This window comes from Giraffa tippelskirchi, chromosome 7, assembly GCF_054371585.1.
Source record: "Giraffa tippelskirchi isolate mGirTip1 chromosome 7, T2T-mGirTip1v1.2.pri, whole genome shotgun sequence".
NCBI lineage: Eukaryota > Metazoa > Chordata > Mammalia > Artiodactyla > Giraffidae > Giraffa > Giraffa tippelskirchi.
Window position 1 is genome coordinate 107,017,835 of NC_137281.1, and position 25,093 is coordinate 107,042,927.

Sequence of the window (25,093 nt, forward strand, 5' to 3'; positions counted from 1 at the left end):
TTGGAAATTATGTAGATATTCAATAAATTTCTATCATTTAATTTAACTGAGCAAAACTCTAAGAATGTAAGTTACCAAAGAGATTTGGGAAACTATTTAAGATGACATCTTAAAACATAATTATTATTGAAAAATTCACTTAAAAATTTTTATCCTACTTTACATTTATTTAATTCAGTTGTTCCCAACAGTCATATCTAGATCACTCATGAAAATTTCATAAAACAGCAAAACAACCAGCCATCATTTTAAGTTATTTTTCTTGTTCACACATTTTTCAGCAGGGATATCATGAACTTACTTGGCTAGTAAACCCAGGTACAGAGGAACCTCGTGGGCTGCAGTCCATGGATTCGCAAAGAGTTGGGCATGACTGAGCGACTAACACACACAAACCCAGGTAGAATAAAAGTTGCATGTCTGCATTATACTTAGTGCTGATAACTCTGAAGACATGCCTATTTTAATTAAGCCAACAAACTTAAGCTAGTGTTTACTTAGCGAAGATTATCCCACATCACATGCACTTGAAAAACATTTGAGTTAGTTTCTTTATTTCTGAGTTTTAGGGATGCTTAATTCATAAGAGCTAAAGTGTAAGCCAGTTAAATAGAGCTCACTTGCAAACTGATTTTGTCAATACCATACAGAGGTAGGAAATATCACATATACATAACATATTTTTATAGACATATGTAAACATGCAGACAGATTGCAGAGACTTTATAGTTTTTGTTCTAAAACTTGAGCTGTGAATCAGGTACAATAAAATAACACTCACTAGTTTATAAATAACAGTTGAATTCAAATTATATCTCTGTCAAACAGAACGTGTTAAGGTTACTCTCTCAAATGGCTAAAGCTTTCTACTAATGTTTGTGCAGAAGACTTTTAAGTTTGTGTTTGTCCTTGACAAGATCGTCCTTGACAGTCTTTTGAACACTTCGGACTTGATTTAGGCAAGTGAGTTTTATAGCAGTTTATATTTTTAAAAACCTCCCCCCCCACCCCCTTTTTATCTTATGTCTTAGGCAGTTGTGAGCAGTGTTTATTTACCTAATGAGGTATTTTCATTATAAATACATGATAAGATTTACATCTTCAAGGGACAGGGAAAGAATGTAAGTTTTCTCCTAGGAATTTTGGTGTATCTTTATTGTCAGAAGTCTAGGATAATTGTTGTTTAATTTTTTTCTTCTTTCCCTTAAGCCAGGACAATTGTACTTCCAGTGTCCTGATTTTTTTTTAATAATATCTGCAAGCACCTGAAGGCAAATGGGAAAAGGTCTAAGTAGACTTTGAGTTACTTTCAAAGTTATGCTTTTGTTTTTCTAAAGATTCAAGTGGATAAATCAAGTATTGTTGATTGTAATTTCTTTTTTCTCCTGCATTCCTGCAAGCTATCTTTAAAGAATTAGGTAGCTGCTTCCATCACAATGCTTAGAGGTTGACTATCCATCCAGGACTTTTGAATTTGCCTTGTTAAATTTAGGAGAAAATTTCCTATTAAGGAAGAAATGGAAAGATTTCTATATTCTGGATCTTCAGGGCTTAATGCAATATGCCTTTGAAAAGTCTGTACAAAGCATGTAACAAAGGCTGTTGGACATTCTCCTTTTTCTAAGTGTATAGCTTAACCTTAGACCAATCCGTGTTGGATGGAAAAGCCTCTACCTTTGCATATAATACTTAAAAAGACGTAATATTGATACATTTGCTAAACATCAGCCTCCAGCTGATCCATTTCCTGACCATTTAATAGGAGGGCCTGGGAGAAATTCTGGTCATCTGTTTTCCTCTGTAAAAAGGGTTGTAAATGGCCACTAATCTTTTTAATACCTCTTTAAATTTGGTAGGATCTTCTGAAGGTGGAGATAAAAGGGTTTTGTAATTTGAAAGATCTGTTGCTCTCCAGGGGATATGAATTCTTTGTGGTGTCCATGGGGTAGGGTAGAGGTAGGGGATACATCTGCAAAGGGCAAAGGACATTGTATGGAAAGACCTGAAGCTGGCAGACCCTGATGATAAAGTCCCAGAAAGCAAGGAGCTATAAGGGATAGCAAAGAGAACCTTACTCTCCATCCTGGGTGCTTCTGTTAAATTTACTTCTCAGCTTTCATCATTTACAAGAGTAACCTATATATTTGAGGCCTAGAGATCAGAGTGTTCTCTATAAATCTTTTAGAGAAAGGGAGGTTCAAACAGGCAGCTGGGTGTTCAAGGGATTTTCTGGGAATATGGAGGAGTTGGGGAACTAGGAGAAGTTGCTGAGGAGATAAAGGGGAATTTATGTTGGATGTGGTTTTTAATTTTTGTTCTAAGTCTAATGTCTGTTCTTTCATCTTGCTAAGAGAGTCCCTAAGGCTATGGCCATTGTGTTCCATTGTGTTCTCTTTTTAATTTGGTCTTTCCATAGGTACCAGTAAGATGTTGTTTCGGGTGAGAGCCTCCTTAAAAAACTCTTTTTTTTTCTAATATGGCCAGTTCAGAGAGTCCTTTGTCTGGTCATTGATGAGTAGGAACTTATATTGATCACAATAGTGACTCAAACCAAAAAGCCTTTATATGGTTTAACCGTGGATGCAAGAGGCATCCCAAAGGAAAGTGCAAAAGATACAGCCCTCAGAAGATCCAGAAAGTTTATTCCCAGATTTAGCCTAAGAAAACAAAGACCTTTATTGTCCCAGGCAATAAGAACGGTGTATTGCAAAGAGTGTCTCTAGTCTCTGACAAGAACTCAAGGCTCCTCTAGTCACAGACCTACTAATTTGCAACACCAGGCAGGCATTAATAGAATGAGACTTCTCCAGCACTAAGTAGACAACAAAGGCTGAGATGACAAAGACCCCTTATGGACGAGGACCCTTTATAACAAACTCCCCTGAAAGCTGAAACGGTTGGAAAAAGAGCACAATGTGTGTGACTTCATGCCTTGGAGTTCAGTCTATTAAACTGGCCACCATATGCAAGCTATTATTTGTACCCTCTGGCTAGCAGAAACCGGAGAATATTCTTACTGGTCACAGAGTCATGCTCTCAGGATGTAGAACAAGATGAAAGGAAAACTTTACTCTCTGACATTAGAGAGCCCAGAGCAAAGTTTGTCTAAATAGATGCCAGTCTGATAAAAACCATGAACTCACCAGGGTGTGAAGGCAGCTCAAACAACAGGCTTATAGAATTATGCCTGCATTCTACCCTATGGTTTTTCTCCTTAGGTGAAATGACACAAAAGTTGGAGGAAAAGGAAAACAATCACCATCTCTAGAAGAAAAGGAATCAATAGATAGCAAGCGTATTCATAACAAATCTTTACAAGTTGCTATACCCTAAAAACTAACTCAGACAAATATTTTCTCCTACTAATCTGAATTTAGAAAAAGAAAAGGACTCTTACCATTCTCACTTCTACCACACGTTGCAGGCAGAGATCTGGAAGACTGATTTGGTAAGAATTCTTTCCTCCTGCCAGCACTTGCCAGAGGTCCCAGGATCTCTCCACTGCAGCAGCTCAAAGGTGAACAGTGTCCAGCCAGGGGAAAGCCCCACTTTGGGCACCTAAGCTGTAGAGGATGAACACTTTCCTCTTCTTCCATTCTTAATTCTTTGATTACTCTAATAATTAAATTGACATAAGATTAACAGGAGAAAACCAAATTTGATTTTGTACATACAAGAGCCCATAAAGATATGAGACTCAAAGAAGTGACCAGAGCAGGCAGCTTTTATACCTTTTAGCCAGGGAAACAATATGTTTGTGAAGAATTGACCAGACAACAGAGTTCGGGTTTGGGGTAGCAAATTAAGGAAGAGGTTACAAGGTTTGTCGATACAGCCCTCTTGGCCCTGAATTCCCCATCTCTGGCAATGAGGATAACTTCTACCTTCCTGGTAGAGGGTGGGTACTTTCATATGGGAGACTTATTTCTTGGTTTCAAGGGGATAAAGAGAGTGAGAGTGTTCTTCTTTCATGACTGTTTTCTTAAGTAACTTGAATTCAACATCATCAATATACCATCGTGATATATTTTGAGGTTAGTATATTCTTCTCTCCTTCAAAACAATGGAACATAACCTTCACAGCATTGGAGTTGGCAGCGATTTCCTGGGTCTAACATCAAAGGCATAGGCAACAAAAGACAAAATAGAAAAACTGGACTTCACAAAAATTAAAAACTTCTATGCATCACAGTACACTATTTCCAAACCATATGTCTGATTAGAAGTTAATATCCAGAATATACAGAAAACTCCTAAAGTTCAACAGTAGCAAACCTGATTTTATTATAAAGTGGGCAAAAGGCTTGAATAGATATTTTTCCAAAAAAGATACCCAAATGGCCAATGAACACATGAAAAGGTGCTCAACATCACTAATCATTGAAATGCAAATCAAACTGCATGAGATACTACCTCACACTATTAGGATGTCTACTTTCAAAAAAAAAAAGAAAGAATGTGTTTATAAGGGTGAGGAGAAACTGGAACCCTTGTGCACTTTTAGGGATAATGTACAATGGCACTGCTGTTGTGGAAAACAGTATTGCTATCCCTCAAAGAATTAAAAATAAGCTTAGCCAATGATCCAACAACTCTATTTCTAGGTATATACTCAAAATAGCCAGTCAGTCAGAAGTACAACCTGGGCTTGCAATTGAGATCTGAACTGTGTGTTGACATGCATACCCTTCACACAAAAAAGCAATCCTCTCATGCAGTTAACTGCCCTGCAATTTAACTTAATTCTTCAATTCTCACATTGTCTGCCCAGGGACAGCATCTGGTTCCATAGGTTAAGGGTTGAATCCTACAAGACTGCCTTCTCCCCACTCCCCCAACCTGGGTATAAATCAGAGGTTCCCATGACCTCCTCCTTGGTTTTGGTGATACGAGATGATATCATCAATGGTTTCTATCAAATATTTAGGCATACACTAGTATTACACAATACCCTCCAGAAAATAGAAGAGGATGTAACTCTTCCCAATTCATTTTAAGAGGCAAACATTATCCTGACACCAAAGCTAAAGAGAGGTAGGAGGATAAAAAAAAGAGAGGGAGAAAGAAAGAAGGAAGGAATAAAGAAAAAGAAAAGCAGAGCTGAAGAGAGCAATAATCTCATGAAGATTGATGCAAAAATCTTTAACAAAATACTTGAAAATATAAAGTACTTGTATTTGATTAATTTACTATTACAGAACTCAGAGAAACATTTTACATACTAGGTTACCAGTTTATTATAAACGAATGTAACTCAGAAACAGCCAGATGAAAGAGATGCAAAGGGTAAGATGTGGGGACAGTGTGCAGAGCTCCAGTACCCTCTCTAGGTAGACCGCTCTTCCAGGATCATCACGAATTCATCAACCAGGAAGCTCTCCGCACTGTGTCCTTTTGAGTCTTTATGGAGCCTTCTTTATATAGTCACAATTAATTAAATCATTGGCCACTGGCCATTGATTCAACCTCCAACCTTTCTCCCTTCCAGGAAGTTGGGGTGGGGGGTAGGTACTGAAAGTTCCAACCCTCTAATTACATGGTTGGTTCTCCTGGCAAACAAGCCTCCCCCACCCCACCCCACCACCAACCCCAGGTTGCTTAAGGGCTTTCAAAAAGTCACTTCATTAACATAATGAAAGACATTTATTCGAATTACCAAAGGGGATTACAAGGGTTTTAGGAGCTCTGAGCCAAGAACAGATCAAAGACCAAATATATTTCTTATAAATCTCAATATTACATACTTCTTTGGAACACTGGTCTAGGACTCTATAGTTCTTTCAGTTTTTGCGAAGGGGATTTCTTCATCGCTTTTGTGGGAAAGCAGCTGGAGGTGAAAAAGAAGAAAATACACTAAGTGATTCTAAAAGTGGCCTTAGATTTTTGGGGGTCATATGGTAAAACAAAAATATGCAGGATCTTTCTAAAACTAGAAGCACAAACCAAACCCTTTGTCTACTTATTTTCTTAAGACTGACAGGGATAGAATAGCATAGTTACAGGTAGTTGTAGAAGTCCTGGTAGGAGACTATAGATAGAGAAGGAAACCTAGGAAACTTTAGGAGGCCACTGTAAGTTAATGATCACTCAAGAAACCTATTGGAACATTGTTCAATGAAGCAGGCTTGCTTAAGTTTAAAACCATGAACAAAACCACAATGTATGCCCCAGGCCATTAGATGGAAGAAAAATGTTACCACCCTTCCTACATACCATAATTCTAGGCCTCATAGTGCGTGCGTGCTCAGTCACTTCAGTCGTGTGATTCTTTGCAACCCTATGTACTGAAGCAGACACGCCTGAAGCGACTAAGCAGCAGCAGAACTGTAGCCTGCCCAGTCCCTCTGTCCATGGGATTCTCCAGACAAGAATACTGAAGTGGATTGACGTGCCTTCATCCAGGGGGATCTTCCTGACCCAGGAATGGAAGCTGCGTCTCTTATGTCTCCTGCCTGCATTGGAAGGCAGGTTCTTTACCATTGGCACCCCCTGGGAAGCCCCTGACCTCAGAGGGTCAGACACTTTCCTGCCTAATATGAAGGAGGAGCTAGTGATGTATGCCTTATGTCTGCATCTATGTCTACTTGAAAAAGGAGGTCTTTCCCCTCCCCCCTTTTTCATTATAAATTGTAACTCACTTAATCCTCTGGGCAGAACTCCCTTGCCTGCCCTTTGGCATCTCTTACAAGCATCCTATATTAGTAAATCTACTTCTTGCCTGTCACTTTGCCTCTCACTGAATTCCTTCTGCTCTGAGACACAAAGAACCTGAGCCTCAGTACGTTCAGACATCAGGTAAGTGTTTCTAATTAAAAGATCATGAGTTCAAGTCCCAAGCAGGGTTTTGGCTGGATTTGAGTCCTGGCCACGTGGGTTTGAGTCCCAAACTAGGCTTTGGCTAGGTTCATATCCTGGCACATGGGTTCAAGTCCCAATCTGAGGTGAATGGTTTCAAGACCATTTAGGTTTTATGAATTCGTTCCCCTGCATTTCTAGACTTGTCCTGTCTCATCCCTCTTCTTTTCCTCTCTCAACACTCCACCTTCTACCTGCACAGAGGTCTCCTTCCGTGGTAGATAGAATAAAGGCCCCCCAAAATGTCTGTGTCCGCATAACTGGAACCTGCAGATTGTTGTGTTACATGTCAAAGGGGATTTGAGGTTCAAATGGAATTAAGGTTGCTAATCAGCTGACCTAAAGATAAAGAGATTATCCTGTATTATCAGAGTAGATCCAGTGTGGTTACAATGGTTCTTAAAAGTGGAAGAAGGAGGCAAAGGAGAGTCAAAAAGAGAGGTGACTACAAAAGAGGTCAGAGTGATGAAGAATAAAAAGGAGTCAACTCACTTTTGTTGGTTTTGAAAATGAAGAAAAAAGCCAAGAGCCAAGAAATGTCAGCAATCTTTAGAAGCTAGAAAAAGAAACATTTTCCCTTAGACCTGCAGAGGGAATATCTGCCAATATCTTGATTTTAGGCTAGTGGGACCTATTTCAGACTTCTAACCTCCAGAACTGTACGATAATAAATTTATATTCTTTAAGCTAGTAATACTAAATTTACAGTAATATGTTACAGCAGCAATAGAAAACTCAACACGCTTTCCTTCTCAGCCTCCTAAGGACAGCTGTGCCTTTTCTGGGAACATAAACAGGCATTAGGACATAGACTTTTCCCGGATACTCAAATGAAAATAATGGATCATTTAATCAGTTAATGGCGGATGTGTCAGCTAACAGCAGAGAAACCCTTAATAATAGTGGTGTAAACAAGATAAGTGCTTATTTCTGTTCACAGAGATGGCAGCCAGTTCACAGCTGACATGGTGGCTCTGCAGTATCAGTAAGGACCATCCCTTCCTGCTCATTCTGGAGTGTTAGGCCAGTTGTTCAAGGTGCAACCCTGTGCTGAACATGACTACCTTCTAGGCCAGCAGCAAGAAGAAGGGGAGGCAAAGAGCACATCCCTTTCCTTCAAGGACACTTCTGCTTATGTCTCAGTGGCCATAACATAGTCAAATAACCATATCAAGCTGCAAGGGAACATGGGAGTGTATTTTTCAGCAAAATATACCCAACTAAAATTCAGGGTTCTTGTGGTCTTTGTTAAAAAGAAAAAAAAAAAATGTTATCACGGATGAAGACAAGGAAAAGCGGTATTGGAAACAAGCTGTGGTCTCTGCCACAAGTTACTGTGTGATCTGGTTTAGATTCAAAGCCAGAATCATAGCTGACCAGTCTCCCACAGCTCCCCCAGGTCCAATGAGGATTTGGAAATTCTGTGATAGTCTGTATCCTAGTGTGATAAATTCTAATTTGGAGGAAATATTAACTTCCCAGAGCAGTTTCCATGGTCCTGTAGATCATGACTCCTTCCATCTTTGGATGAGTGGAAGAGTTACACTATGCTACTGGATAAGTGGGTTCAATCCTTGGGTTGGGAAGATTCCCTGGAGAAGGGAAAGGCTACCCACTCCAGTATTCTTGCCTGGAGAATTCCATGAACTGTATAGTCCATGGGATCACAAAGAGTCGGACACGACAGAGCGACTTTCACTTTCTTTTGCTTGGCCCTCTGAAGTTTTATGAGGTTGTAAGATGTTTGTTTGATTTGGGGCATATAATTTATCTGTGGGGCTGAAATGATTCCATCCCTAATCATGCTGATGAAATCATTGTTGTTGTTAAAGCCTCCCTTTTGTTTGTTTTTATATGCAATATCCCTCCCTTGATCTTCAAGCATTTGAAACTAGAGTTCAGAGATCTTCCTGGCTTCAAAATTCTTTCAGCCTTCCTTCCCATTTTATTGTCTCAAAACCCTTTGAAAATAAATTGAGAGAACAGTTAAAAGTGTTAGTCACTCAGTCATGTCCAGCTCTTTGGGACCCCATGGACTGCAGCCCACCAGGGAGTGGGTTGCCATTCCCTTCTCCAGGGGATCTTCCTGACCCAGGAATCGAACCCAGGTCTTCTGCATTGCAGGCAGACTCTTTACCATCTGAGCCACTAGGGAAGCCCCTGAAACAGTTAACTATCTTCCAATTTATACTGTGTGCTGTTGGGTTGGCATTTGCAGTATTCTTTATAAAATAACATTCTCTATGCAGAGACCTCTTTGTTCACAGAGAGTTCTGTCTAATTACTTCTATTGTCTTGAAGAACTAGATATCAAGAAATAAAAACCAAAGGAAATAATTTGTAGACTTTTGCTTTTTTGGTAATTAAATAAAAATTGTTTCCTGATTTTCATGAATATGGAAAAACCTATGTACTGAATTTATTATGGATTATTTTTCTTTCTATAGGTTTTCTATGTGTCTTTCCTTTTTGAAATTGTAGCCTGAGCCTACTTTATCCCTAGATTAAAATATTCCCCAAAGCTAGTGGAAGTCATGGTTTTTAATATAATATCTTCCGAATAAGACTCGACTGGTGTTGACTTAAGCAGTGTTTAATGCTTCTCATTTATGGGGTCATGCACTCTAGTTAAATTGCAGCTCTCAGACATTGCTTCAGTGACCTAAAGGGCAGATTTACACAGACGGTCCAGAAATAGCATATGGCACCTTGACATGGAGGAAGACCTGATCAGAATATGGGGGAAGTGGGCACTGAAAATAAAATAGGATACTTTCTGAGGTGAACAGCAAGAATAAAGTGAGATGGGAGGGGTCAAGAAATAATTAGAAGAGAAATAAAATTGGGATAGGATTTGAAGGGGGTGGGGGGCAAGGATGGAAAGAGGTCTGGCAGAGCCAGAGACAAAGAAACCATCTCACCATCTACATAGGTACAGAACTCCACTCTCTAACACAGTATCTAACAATAGCAGTACCCAATAAATAACAACAATAATTATGCATACTGTCACCTTTACCATTTTGAACTTATTTCATAAACTTATTTCATAGATTCAATTCAGTTCAGTCACTCAGGCATGTCAGACCCTTTGCTACCTCATGGACTGCAGCATGCCAGGCTTCCCTGTCCATCCCCAACTCCAGGAGCTTGCTCAAACTCATGTCCATTGAGCTGGTGATGCCATCCAACCATCTCATCCTCTTTCATCCCCTTCTATGATAAATTTCATAAATTAAGATAACTTTAATAACTTCTTCATGTGGCAGTTTGTCTTAGCTGATTTAATGAACATTTGTCTTTTTTTCCCCCTGAAGAAAGAATGGAAGGGGGAGAGAGAGATAGGGAGGAGGAAGAGCAATCCTTATCTCTCTGGTCTGCTTGCCCCTCAGACACAGTGCTGGATTGGGGATGTAGGTGGCTGGAGAAACCTGGCCTGACTGCAGTCATTCTTTTGGGATCTCCCAGTTATGGTGAACCCACACATTTGGCAGCTCGTGATTTCTCTGATGTATTTTTCCTCCTTGTTTTCTTTCCTAGTGTATCTGAAACCCACCCAGCATTCCAATGGCCAGCAACAATACCGCCAGCATAGCACAAGCCAGGAAACTGGTAGAACAGCTGAAGATGGAAGCCAACATCGATAGGATAAAGGTGAGAATGGCGTCACCCACAGGCTCAGCTGGTCTTGTCAGGAGTATAACTTGTAGCCAGGTGTCATTTGACTACTCTTCTATGGAGAGAGGTGAAACCAGAGATGGTGGGAGAGAAACTTAATAGTTAGGCAAAAGTTCATTTTCTAATGTGCCTTTGCCCTCTCTGGAATTTTCCAGAATAAAATGATAGTATAAATTAAAACTAGTTCGCAGAGTAAACTTCAAAGCAGACCTTGGGCTCATGGCTGAATTCTAGCCAAAGGATTTGGAGAACCCACAAAACATAGCAATCGACCAGTTCACTTCTCTGACCCTGTAAAGAAGTCCTTCTCACTTGGGTTTAATTTTTCCATCCTGATGTATGTTCTAATTTTTAGTGTCTATCTTCAGGTCTAGTCCTTCTATCCATCATTTTTATTTTTGCTTTTTTTCTCTTTTATTCTCTTGGATTTTTTTCTTCAGAACACAAAAACCACTCTTCGTCTCCCTGAGAAGTCAAACAGCATAAAGGTTTCATGGAAGTTAATAATCTACTTCTTTCTTTCTCTCACTCCCCAGATCTAACCTGATAGCTTTGCCTTAAGTTGGACCTAACATATTGAGCCAGGACTTTAAGTAGATTGTTGGCAGATTTTCAATGTAAATAAACCTACATAGATAGCTACCACAGGTAGTAAATTTTTGTCAACTATCAAAGCTTCACTTCCTCAGAAGATCTGAGCATTTTATGACATGGAACTCAGCAGCATATTTCATTTTACTAAAAGTAGAACATTCTTCCAAATGCCTTTTTTAAACTGGGAGATTTGTCCATACCTGCCTTAGCAACCTGAACAATCTAGACCTCCTTTGGAATGTGCTTCTAGAGCAAGGGTCAATAAATTATGGCTCATGAGCCAAATCCAGCCAACTGTCTGTTTTTGTCAATAAAGCTGTATTAGCACACAGCCTCATCCACTTGCTTACATCTTGTCTGTGGCTCCTTTGATGCTACAACAGCAGGGTAGAATAGCTACAACAGAGAACACTTGGCTCAGAAAAGTCCTAAAACTTTACTCTCTGGCCTTTTAGAGAAAAACTTTGCTGAACCCTGGTCTAGAGGAGTGATTCTCAGCACACCTGTACATTCAAATAACCCAGGGAATTCTATAAAAAGAACCATTTCTAAGACCACAGTGTAGACCAGTTAAATTAGAATCTATGAATCAGTTCAGTTCAGTTCAGTTCAGTCGCTCAGTCGTGTCCGACTCTTTGCCACCCCATGAATTGCAGCATACCAGGCCTCCCTGTCCATCACCAACTCCCGGAGTTTACCCAAACTCACGTCCATCGAGTCAGTGATGCCAGCCAGCCATCTCATCCTCTGTAGTCCCCTTCTCCTCCTGCCCCCAGTCCTTCCCAGCATAAGGGTCTTTTCCAATGAGTCAACTCTTCGCATGAGGTGGCCAAAGTATTGGAGTTTCAGCTTCAACATCAGTCCTTCCAATGAACACCCAGGACTGATCTCCTTTAGGATGGACTGGTTGGATCTCCTTGCAGTCCAAGGGACTCTCAAGAGTATTCTTCAACACCACAGTACAAAAGCATCAATTCTTCGGCGCTCAGCTTTCTTCATCGTCCAACTCTCACATCCATATAGGACCACTGGAAAAACCATAGCCTTGAATAGACGGACCTTTGTTGGCAAAGTAATATCTCTGCTTTTTAATATGCTATCTAGGTTGGCCATAACTTTCCTTCCAAGGAGTAAGTGTTTTTTAATTTCATGGCTGCAATCACCATCTGCAGTGATTTTGGAGCCCCCCAAAATAAAGTGTGACACTGTTTCCACTGTTTACCCATCCATTTCCCAAGAAGTGATGGGACCAGATGCCATAATCTTAGTTTTCTGAATGTTGAGCTGTAAGCCAACTTTTTCACTCTCCTCTCTCACTTTCATCAAGAGGCTTCTTAGTTCCTCTTCACTTTCTGCCATAAGTCTGGTGTCATCTGCATATCTGAGGTTACTGATATTTCTCCCAGCAATCTTGATTCCAGCTTGTGCTTCTTCCAGCCCAGCGTTTCTCATGATGCACTCTGCATATAAGTTAAATAAGCAAGGTGACAATATACAGCCTTGATGTACTCCATTTCCTATTTGGAACAAGTCTGTTGTTCCATGTCCAGTTCTAACTGTTGCTTCCTGACCTGCATACAGGTTTCTCAAGAGGCAGGTCAGGTGGTCTGGTATTCCCATCTCTTGCAGAAGTTTCCACAGTTTATTGTGATCCACACAGTCAAAGGCTTTGGCATAGTCAATAAAGCAGAAATAGATATTTTTCTGGAACTTTCTTTTTTTTTGATGATCCAGCGGATGTTGGCAATTTGATCTCTAGTTCCTCTGCCTTTTCTAAAACCAGCTTGAACATCTGGAAGTTCACAGTTCGCGTATTGCTGAAGCCTGGCTTGGAGAATTTTTAGTATTGCTTTACTAGCATGTGAGATGAGTGCAATTGTGCGGTAGTTTGAGCATTCTTTGGCATTGCCTTTCTTTGGGATTGGGATGAAAACTGACCTTTTCCAGTCCTGTGGCCACTGCTGAGTTTTCCAGATTTGCTGGCATATTGAGTGCAGCACTTTCACAGCATCATCTTTCAGGACTTGAAATAGCTCAACTGGAATTCCATCACCTCCACTAGCTTTGTTCATAGGGATGCTTCCTAAGGCCCACTTGACTTCACATTCCAGGATGTCTGGCTCTAGGTGAGTGATCACACCATTGTGATTATCTGGGTCATGAAGATCTTTTTGTATAGTTCTTCTGTGTATTCTTATCACCTCTTCTTAATATCTTCTGCTTCTGTTCAGTTCAGTTCAGTTGCTCAGTCATGTCCGACTCTTTGCCACCCCATGAACTGCAGCACGCCAGGCATCTCTGTCCATCACCAACTCCCGGAGTTTACCCAAACCCATGTCCATCGAGTCAGTGATGCCATCCAACCATCTCATCCTCTGTTGGCCCCTTCTCCTCCTGCCCCCAACCCTACCCAGCATTAGGGTCTTTTCCAATGAGTCAACTCTTTGCATGAGGTGGCCAAAGTATTGGAGTTTCAGCTTCAACATCAGTCCTTCCAATGAACATCCAGGATTGATCTCCTTTGGGATGGACCGATTGGATCTCCTTGCAGTCCAAGGAACTCTTCAAGAGTCTTCTCCAACACTAGAGTTCAAAAGCATCAATTCTTTGGCGCTCAGCTTTCTTCACCGTTCAACTCTCACATCCATACATGACCACTGGAAAAACCATAGCCTTGACTAGACAGACTTTTGTTGGCAAAGTAATGTCTCTGCTTTTAAATATGCTATCTAGGTTGGCCATAACCTTCCTTCCAAGGAGTAAGCGTCTTTTAATTTCATGGCTGCAATCACCATCAGCAGTGATTTTGGAGCCCCAAAAAATAAAGTCTGACACTGTTTCCACTGTTTCCCCATCTATTTCCCATGAAGTGGTGGGACCAGATGCCATGATCTTAGTTTTCTGAATGTTGAGCTAGGTCCATACCATTTCTGTCCTTTATCAAGCCCATCTTTGCATGAAATGTTCCCTTGGTATCTCTAATTTCCTTGAAGAGATTTCTAGTCTTTCCCATTCTGTTGTTTTCCTCTATTTCTTTGCGTTGATTGCTGAGGAAGGCTTTCTTATCTCTCCTTGCTATTCTTTGAAACTCTGCATTCAAATGGGAATATCTTTCCTTTTCTCCTTTGCTTTTTGCTTCTCTTCTTTTCACAGCTATTTGTAAGGCCTCCTCAGATAGCCATTTTGCTTTTTTTCATTTCTTTTCCATGATGATGGTCTTGATCCCTGTCTCCTGCACAATGGCATGAACCTCTGTCCATAGTTCATCAGGCACTCTGTCTATCAGATCTAGTCCCTTAAATCTATTTGTCACTTCCACTGTAGAATCATAAGGGATTTGATTTATGTCATACCTGAATGGTCTAGTGGTTTTCCGTACTTTCTTCAATTTAAGTCTGAATTTGGCAATAAGGAGTTCATGATCTGAGCCACAGTCAGCTCCCAGTCTTACAACAGTAATTTTTTTTTTTACCTTATCAGTTAGTTTTAATGTATAACTAAGGTAGAGAACCATGGTCCTGTGGGAAGAGGTTTGCTCCTTATACCTCTCATCAGGTCTGTGCTAGAGTCTAAAAGGAGAACTTATTTTCCTCTGTAAGTAAGCTGAGCAAATAACCATAGACATTTTCCCATCTTTCCTTAATCTCCTTTATAAAATTTGAATCCTCATAGTGAGCCACAAAATGTAAACAGCTTCTTTCTTGCAGTTGCTTTAATTCTTCTTTATTTATAATGTGATAAAGGGTCCTTATCATCTATTTTGTACCTTCACTACCTTCCTCTTCTCCATTTTCCCCTTTACCTGTTCTTTTTTATTTCCTGTCTTAAAAAAGTACAATGTGGCAAGTGAGCATAGTACCTGCTGGGAGAAGTGAGGTCATGCAAAGATTGTGGCACCAAAACGAGTCATTCAGTTCTTTTTTTTTTTTTCCTGCTGGGAGATGTTCTGCGTGTGGGCCTCTGGAAAATGCCACTTTGCCTTTTGGGGTGGCCCAGTGAAGATGAAAGTATTTGCCAAGCCCCGTTATGGTTGGCATTTTCTAGTACAACTCAGCATCCCCAGGCCCAAGTCCTGAAGCAACATGTGATGGTGTAGGTGGTATGAAAAGCTGACAGTGGGAGGAACCGGGCAGAAACAGACCTTTTCAGCCATAGGTCAGAGTATCATCACCTCTCACCTGAATTCCTGACTGCACAGTGCACTTAGCTGACCTGTGCAATCCCTTCTCCATCACAGTCCATCCCCACCATCACTTGTCCTCCATGTGGCTGCCAAAGACCACTTGCTGCAAGAAAAGCTCATTAGGTTCCTCTCCTGTTGAACATCTTTTCATGACTCCTATCACCTGGAACTTGAAATTCAAACTTTTCAGCAGAGTGTGTGTAAGGTCCTTCTGGCTCCTGCCCCTCTTTTCAGCTTCGGTCCCTTCCCCTCACCCCCATGCCATATTGAACCATTCTTAATTCCCTTGATGGGAATTTCAAATGGTTGGAACATTCAGTCTCCTCCTCTTTACATTTCTGCTTTCCCAACTCCCATGACTTCTTGAAGACTCAATCATTATATCCTTTAAGATGGTTTCCCAGACCTTCATCATAAGAGTGGATTTTTGCTATTTTTCTGTTATTTATTCCTTTATCCAATAGATATTTAGTGAGAGCTTTCTAAATTGCCAGGCCTTGTTAGGTCTTAGAGATATAGAGGTGGGTAAAGATGAAGAAATGATTCTTGTTCTCAAGGATCTCCTAGTCTAATAAAGGGTTACCAAAAAAAAAAAAAATGAACAAGACCTATTACTGATACAAGTAAGACATCCAAAAAGCATAGTTACCAAGTGTATCAGAAAGAAGCCAATACCTCACCCTGATTACCTTGGTATACTACTTGTGAAGAGACCAAATAAATCAGTATCTCTTTGAGACATAAAGCACTGGCCTAATAATCTGAACAATGAGTGATTGCCTTCCTAGCTGATTGTAACTGTCAAATCTCTCAATTCCTCTTGACATCATTGGACCTAAAATTGTTGGAAATAACAGCAGCAGCCTGTATTTCAGCATTTGTTCTGCACATCAGAGCCAGGCAGGCATGCTATGGTGAAGTGTCAGGTTATTTTTAGTTTAGCTCTTGGAATAAAACTGCCACTGGTTTAGGACTAGTTTCTCTGCCTTTTGGAGTCACTCTCAAGGTTTTGAGCGTTCAGGTTTCTCCACCTACTTTCCATGCATGATCCTGTCAGCAAGAAGGGGCTTCTCTCTGAAGATTCCCAGGTTTGTGATTTTTTGAATCACAGCAGTGGCCTCTTCAAGCTCTAAAGGCTGCAGTGGCTTGATGTCACTCTGGCAGAGCCTAGTGTAGCTGAGGCAATAGAGAACAAGGAAAAGGGGGCACAGCTGACACTGGCAGTGTCCAGGATCCCTTCCACAGGGAGTGGCCTTATCTCTCCTGTGGCCTCTGGAATATCCTTGGCTGCCTAGAGTAGCCTTACCATGAGAGAGTCTGAAGAGCATATTCCTTTTTAAGCCTTCTTGTTTCCTATCCCTTTGTACCACAGATCCTGGGAGATTTGGGCTAATGAACCCATTATCTGTTCATAAGCCTCAGGCATATATAAATTATACTCCCAGCCTCTCCGTGTTTCTTTGTTAGCATTTCATTCAAGGACAGAAAGGAAAGAGAAGCCAAGGAAAGCTGGGATGGGCCCTGGTGAAAGGGGCAGAGAGAGGTTTTGGAGACTGTGACACTCAGATGTATGAAACAAGAAGATATGCTGCTGTTGAGCAAAGGCCAGTGAAAGAAAGCTTGTCCTGAGAGTGCAAGTCAAGAGAGCACGTGTGAAAGCAAAGGACAGTAACAGTGAATCTACTTATTCGTCACTATATTAGGATTCTGGGTTTCTAATAATAGAAACCTAACCCAAGCTGGCTTAAGCAGAAAGGAGAGATTGATGATAAAAGATACAAGGCGTCTCAGAATCTGAGAGGAGAAATGTAGTTGAGTGAGCATGGGGAGTCAGAGCTGGAAGGCCAGCAGGCACTGTGGGTGCTCTGGGATGTCTCTGCTTCTCTCAGCCTCTTTCCTTTCCCAGGAGGAATAGATTTCTTAGCTGCCTGTTGCGTGTGGTGGACACAGATGGCTGCCCGCAACTCCCAGGATCACACATCACACTTTCAGCTCCATGAAGAAAGAGGTAGACTCATGTCATCCCTTTTAGTCTCACTTCCTAGAGTGGTACATTTGTTCTACCAAGGATGAGCCATCTGCAGCTTCAATCAACTAACGCTTGAAATAAAGCATATCGCACAAACATGGCTCCTAGGAATCCACCCACCCATAAGCATGGGAAAGGTAGTTAAGAAGGGGTGAGAATTGTCATAAGCTGAAAGGAAGCCATTTAATGCTTGGCATTGTTGGCATCATGAATAATATATATGTAAGTGCAAAAGAAAGCCAAGGCCAGGAACGTGGGTGAAATGATTGCTTCTTAACTAATTGGATGCTCCTTATATTGGCCTCACATATAAATGCCAAAGTTATTTCTCATTTCTCCCAAATGGTTCCAATAGACCTTTCCAACTGGTGCTCTTCACTGTCTAAAGAATATGCTGTGCAGATTCCCATCTCTCTGGTTATTCTGAATCCCTCAGTGAGAACACTCTTCCCCTTATTCTTTTTCTATTTGTTGTTGTTATTCAGTTGCTCAGTCATGCCCGACTCTTTGCAATCCCATGGACTGCAGCATGCCAGGCTTCCCTGTCCTTCACCATCTCCTGGAGCTTGCTCAAACTTATGTCTGTTGAGTCGGTGATGCCATCCCACCGTCTTGTCCTCTGTCGTCCCCTTCTCCTCCTGCCTTCAATCTTTCCCAGCATCAGGGTCTTTTCTATTCTTTTCCTATTTATTGTAGACTAAATGTTTGTGTCCCTCCCCATATTCATACATTAAAATCCTAACACTCAATGTGGCAGTATTTGGAGATGGAGCCTTTGGGAAGTGATTAGGTCATGAAGGCAGAGTTCTCAGGAATCGAATTAGTGCCCATATAAAGAGGCTCAGCAAGTTCCCTTGCCCTTTCCACCATGTGAGGTTATAGCAAGAAGATAGGTATCTGTGAACTAGAAATTGAGACCCAACAGACACTGAATCTGCCAGCACCTTGATCGTAGACTTTCCAGCCACCAGAACTGTTGTTTACAATCCACCTGGTTTTGGCATTTTATTAGAGCAGCCCAAATGAACTGGAACATTATCCGAATCTTACTCCTCTATTACAGGTCAGCTTAAATCCGCACTTGTTCATGAATCTTTTCCATTCTGATCCTACTTATTAGTTAGTTTACTAAATAATTTTACCTTCATCAGATAAATTTTTCAAACTAGTCTACACAGTCCTCAATGTCAAAGACCTTATTGTCTACTTCTTGGTGATGAGATAGGCAAGCAATGAGAAAACACTTTTTTTTTCAGTGGATAGCTTTAAGTTCATGTACTAAGTGTGTCATATAACAAGACATTAGGAACTGTATTTTGCATGACATTTCCAATTACATTTATGGTTGGGGAAATTCCAAGCATGATCTCACTGGCCAAATAAAACTCATCATAATAGGAGAAAGTTCAGTAAAATGCCAAAAAGTAGGGCAGAATTGATCATTTTAAAATAGGTAAATTGTTTTATGTCAAGTATATGAATATAAGTAGCCAGTATTTATAGTATACCTTCTTTTTGAAAACAGCTCAGCATAAAAAGAACAGACTGATTTTCATAACTGACAGAGTTGTATAATTATTGAGCCAAATGTGAACGTTTCTAATAAATAAATCATCTTTCTGACGATTGACTCATAATACATTGGAACTGAACTTCAGGGAAAGTTGTACTGAGACACAAGTCAGTTAGACATCCTGCTTCATTCTAGAGAAGGGACAGACATCCTAGGTTTGGGACTTTTCAAATACTTCTCCAGCATTTGAATCAAAAGTTTTAACATCCCTTCCCTAAAATTCTTGCATTCAGTTTATTAGGAAGAGTAAGTCTCAACCTTACATATACGCCAAACTGAGACTATTTTCAGGGTTAACAAAACAGGTATATTATGTCTGGAACTTATAGAGGAAAAGGCTGTGTTCAAAGATATCCAGTTTTAATTCATTTGATTTGCTGAAAGTGGAACAAAAAATTTAAACTGAACCCAGGCATATATTAATAATTGAGCATAAAACTTCATTTTTATGAGGGTTGATACAATTTTCAAAATTCAGTAGATGTTTGTTAAGCACCAAGTATATTCTTAGCCTTGTGCATTATACGTGGGAGCTAGAGAAGCAGTACTGCTAAACCTTGATAATTCAAAATCCCTAGAAAATGAATTTTTTTGAATAACCTAGTTTCCAGGCCAGAGGAAGCTCTTCCTTCTTCAGAATATAACTACTTTGGATAATTTTGAATGTCTTTTTTTTAAATTAAATTGAGTAAATTAAATATCATCTACTTTTCTTGATGACTGCTTTGAAAATTAATTCTTCTATTTCCTTTTTTAAAAAAATCCTATTGATGTGTATCATCAATTTAATATCACCTTGGACAAACAGGGAGGGCAAGATTATTTAGAATATTTACATTTTATTTTACAAATTTAAAATGATAGGTATTTATCCATACAACTTTACTTTCTCTAATATCACAATCAAAGTTTGATACTGGGTGCTTTCCACAATCATAATGGAGAGATCCTTTAGACTCACCTTCGACCAGCAGCAGTGGTGTGGGCGCCCTGGTGATATGGGACATCATGGTGATATGGGACATCATGGTGGTATGCTGCTTTCCATTTCTGGCATTCCTAATGTTGCTAAGCATACCAACTGTTGTGTTTTTCAGTATAATTCCAAGGCACAGGAAAGAATACAGACAATTCTTCTGCATTTACTAAGGATCAAGCTAGATGTTTAAATTTTCCCTTACTTGAATTACATATGGATAATTCAATGAATAATAAAGCCTTTACTGTAGCCAACAGCCTTTGACCTGAATAAAAACATCTTTCTAAACAAGTGCAGGTCAGTCTCTCTAGTGTGAAAATTTTATGATCTCTTCCCAGAGGTGTTACAGTTTCTTTTGCCTTCTGCTGTCTTGCCAGGCTTGTGACAGGCAATGTTCAGTCTTCAGGATAACTTCTCGTTCTAAGTCTTCATCCCAGTGTGATCTTTGAAGTGCTTTTAGGAGTCAATTTGAAACTGTCAATCCTGGATGGCTCCAATAGTGCAGGCAACACAACTGAAGGAGCGATTGAATGATTGATACCCTTAACACATAGGCAGTTGTCCATGGGCAAAGGCAGTGATGACCCATCAGGGGCTTGCAAGCATTTTGCAGCATTAATTTTAAGGTGTGTTTCAGTTTCAGGATGTAATGAAGATGAAGCTTACTTAAGCCTTGCTTACAGTATAAATTCCCGGGTCTGGTTCTTATTTTTACTGACAACTACTACTACTCAGAGCTGTAAAGGTGTCTGCCTAGAGTAGATTCCTGTTTTTCAGAGCCCAAGATTATAATCTGGTGGTTTTTATCGGGACTACCTAGAGCCCCCCTTCCCTTTCTCACTGATTCTAAGCCCCAGTCCAGTTGGGTGAAGTGCCTGGGTAGTTGGGTTTCAGCAGCTGTCAATCTATGGAGATGCTTGCTCTTATCAAAAGTAAATTCGTTCATTGCACAAGAGATCTCATGTCCCTTATTAGGGACATGCTTCAGCAGTTTGCTGCTCATTCTGAATCACCAATTTTGATTCTTTATTTCATCATTTCCATCATCATTCAAATATAGTGTTATTTGTACATATTAAATAAAATTTAAATTTCTTCTCTTGAACTCCTCATTTCCTCCTTTAGCAACTGCCTCATTTGTTTGCTCTGCTTTGAAGCTTAACTTCTTGAGAAAGTTGTTCATACTCAGTATTTCTAATTTCTTTTTTCTTTAGAAAAAATATTTTTACTCTGGAAATAACCTCAAAGGTACAGAAGAGTTTCAAGTACAATGCAAAGAATTTTGTTTTCCCCTAAACCATTTGAGAAGAGTTGTCAACAGGTGCCTGTGACCTCTGGATACTTTTAATATTTCCTATCAGTAAAAACATTCTTTTACACAATCATAATATAATCATTATGTACAATTAACATTTATACATTTATACATCACCACCCTCTACTCTTCAGACCCCATTGAAGTATTTCAGATCATCCCAATAATGTCCCTTTTAGCAAAAGAACCCAGTTCCAAATCATGGGTTGTATTTAGCTGTCCTGTCAGGCACAGTTCCTTAGACGTCCCTGACCCTTAGGACATTGACAGTTTTAAAGATTATAGGCCATTATTTATAGAGTGCCACTCAATTTTGGTTTCCCTGGTATTTCTTTATGATTTAATTAAAGTAACAGAAATCTGACATTAATATCAGAGAACTGGGGGGCTATCCATCTCACTGCTTCCTTCTGTCAGTGATACATGATTTCAAATTGTCGCTTATTGGTGGTGTTAACTTTAATTACTTGATTAAGGTGGTGTCTTCCAAGTTTCTCCATATAAAGATATTTTTTTCTTTGTAGTTTACCCTGCTGTACTTTTTGTTTTCTTATAAAACAGACTATCATCTAACATCCTCTATAGCTATTAATTATGTTTTATTTTCTGTTCTCTCCATCCTTCTACTCAAATACTACATAAGCAATTTAATTATGCTGTACATTGATGTAGTTTGATTCATGGTTCTTCATTTGGGTACTGAGTTATTTGAAACTGTGGATTTGTAGTTTTTATCAAATTTGGAAATTTTCAGTTATTATGTCTTCAATTATTTTTTCTATCCTTTCTTCCACACACTGCATTTCTCCTTTCCTTCATAGACTCCAATTGTATGATTATTAGGCTACCTGAAGTTGTCTCCTAGCTCAGTGGTCTCTGTTTCTTTGTTTGTTTTCAGTCTGTTTTCTCACTGTGCTTCACTTTGGAGAATTCCTGTTATTGTCTTCAAGTTCATTACTAATCTTTTCTTCTGCAATGTCTAATTGGTGCTAATTCCATCCAGTTGCTTTCTATCTCTAAAAATTTGATTTGGGCCTTTTTAATATCTTCCATGTCTCTTTTAATCGTGTTTTGCTTTCCTCTATTTCCTTGGTCATGTAGACAATATTTACAGTAGCTATTTTAACAGCATCCTTATCTATTTATTTTATCATCTATGTCAATTCTGCATCTTTTTCTCCTCGTTTTGGGGTTAATTAATTTGTATTAATTTTTTCCTCGTTATGGGATATATTTTTCTCCTACTTATTTGCATGCCTGGATTTTTTATTAGATTCCAGAATTTGTGGATTTTTTTGTGTGTGGCATACTGAAAGTTTTTGTAGTCTTTAAATATTTGGAGGTATTGTTCTGTGGTCCAGTTAAATAACTCGGAAACATTTTGATCTGTTCTTTTCAACTTTGATAGGTGGGTCCACCTTAGCCTTTAGTCAAGGCCTACTTGGCACCACTACTAAAGATACCCTTTCTAAGACTCTAGTCAATCCCCTATGTGTATGAGATCTTTCTGCTCTGTCCAGTAGAGGCACAAACTACTCCAGCCCTGTGTGATCACCAGGGACTACGTCACTTGATCCTTTCTGAAATTCATTTCATAGTCTCAGGCAGCTTTCTCCCACATATGTGCTGATCAGTATTCAGCTGAAGACTCGAAAGGAATCCTCTGGAGGCCTCCAGAGTGTGTGCTTGTTCTCTTTCTCTCTCTCTCTTTGTCTCCAGTGTGTGTGTGTATGTGTAGGTTTTTCTTCTCTGTCACTCCCTCATCAACTCAAGGAGGTTTCTGAAATCTGTTTGGGTAGCCCCTCCCTGTGCTGTGGCCTAGAAATCTTTTCAAGCAGTAAGCTGGGACATGGGGCTTATCTTGCCTCCCTTCTCTCAGGGATAACTGTCCTGTGCTGCCTACTGTCTAATGTTTTAAAAAACATTTGTTCATTTTTTTTTCCAGTTTCTAAGTTAAAGCAGAAGGGTTTAGTTGGTCCCTGTTACTCCATCATAGTCAAAATTAGAAGTCTAGAATACTACATTAGTTCTGCAAGGACAGGAATCTTTATTTTGTTCCCTAATTATTTCAACCTTCCAGAACTGTGACTGGCATATTAGGTACTCAGTAAATATTATTTGAATGGAGTATTTGTTGATTAAGATTATATTTGACAACTTTTTCAGCAATTATTTGAGTCTTTCCTATATGCTGGCACTGATGACATAATGGTGAATAAAATAGATATGATTCCTACCTTCAAGGAGCTGAATGCCTGAAGGGAAATATCAGACATCAAATAAACAAGCAAGAGTTGTAATTATAAATTGTGATAAGTGTTTTTCAATGGAGGAAAAGAGTGGGGAGGCAGAATAGGTGAGGAAAGTGATGACCTCATCATTATTAGATAAGATCATCAGTCAAGACTCTGCAAAGAGGCAATATTTCAACTGACTTCTGAAGGGAGAGGAGGAGCCAGCCTGGTGAGGAGATGGGGAGAAGAGTGTTCCAGGGACTTGTATGTGTGAAGCTTCGAGGCAGAAAAGAACTTGGAGCTTTCACAGAATTAGAGGAGACCACTACGGGAGGGGAATATGCTACAACGTGAAATTGGAGAGATGGCAAAAGTAGGCAGGACCCACAGGCTGTTTTTGTGATGTCTTGGCTTTCTACAAAGTACAGTGAGAAGCTCTTGAAAGTTTTAAATAGGGAGTGATATGAGCCAATTTATATTTAAAACTATTTTTCTAGCTGCAGTATGGAGAATACTACTCCTGGCACAGTTGTAAAAGAGAAGTTATTTACAGCTGAGATTCTTAAAATTTTTTGTGCCCCTAAGCTTGTTTGGCGGTCTGCTGAAGCATATGGTCTCCTTCACAGAATAATGTTTTTTAAATTACAAAGGAAATGAATTATATTAAAATGTAGTTCATCAGAATATTTTTAGGAAAACTTTTGTGATACAGTTAAATATATACTTCTTTATTAACTGATTATGTAGGATATAAGAGTGGGTATGTACTTACAAAATGAAAGAACATAAAATATTGATATATCTATACTAACTAATATGATGGAAAATATCTGATTTTTATTGGTGACTAAATCACAGAAACTGTTAATACTACTTGTATTGTCTACATCTATAATGGAAAGAAATATTAGATTTCCATTTGAGATTGGTGAAAATAACGATGTCATTTTTTTTTATCTTTGAACTTCACAGACCACACCCTGAATTCAGTTCATCAAGCCCATCTTAGTCCATTTGAGCTATAATAGAATAGCCAGTATAATAGAATACTATAATAGAATGCCATACACTAGGTGGCTTATGAACAAGAGAAATTTATTCCTCACATTTTTGGAGGCTAGAAGTCTAAGATAAAGGTGCCATAGATGTGACATCTAGTAAGAGCCTGTTTCCTGGTTCATAGAAGACCATCTTCTCTCTGTGACCTCACATGGGTAAAGGGGCAAGGGAGTTCTCTAGGGTCTCTTTTTATAAGAGCACTGATTCCATTCATGAGGGCTCTACTCTCATGACCTAAAAATGAAAATGAAAGTCGCTCAGTCGTGTCCGACTCTTTGCAGCCCCATGGACTGTAGCTGTCAGGCTCCTCTGTCCATGGAATTCTCCAGGCCAGAGTACTGGAATGGGTAGCCTATCCCTTCTCCGGGGGATCTTCCCAACCCAGGAATCAAAAGTGAACCAGGGTCTCCTGCATTGCAGGTGGATTCTTTACCTGCTGAGCTAGCAGGGAAGCCCCTCATGACCTAATCACTCGCCAAAGACCCCATCTCCAAACACCATCACATTGGGGATTAGATTTCAGCATGAATTAGGGGTGTGGGGAGGAGACACAAACATTCAGTCTATAAAAGATCCCTTGGAAATTTTTAGTTA

General features: G+C 39.7%; 1 protein-coding gene across 7 annotated transcripts in view; it reads left to right on the top strand.

Annotated features, from left to right (window-relative positions):
- GNG2 (G protein subunit gamma 2) overlaps positions 1 to 25,093 on the top strand; it is a 212,562-nt gene that overhangs the window by 178,586 nt on the left and 8,883 nt on the right. For all 7 annotated transcript variants that reach the window (XM_081507330.1, XM_081507333.1, XM_081507332.1 and 4 more), the window contains one exon: positions 10,396 to 10,509. In XM_081507330.1, coding sequence (XP_081363456.1) covers positions 10,423 to 10,509 — 87 coding nt within the window. In that variant the 5' untranslated portion in view covers positions 10,396 to 10,422. The remainder of the gene's footprint in view (positions 1 to 10,395; positions 10,510 to 25,093) is intronic.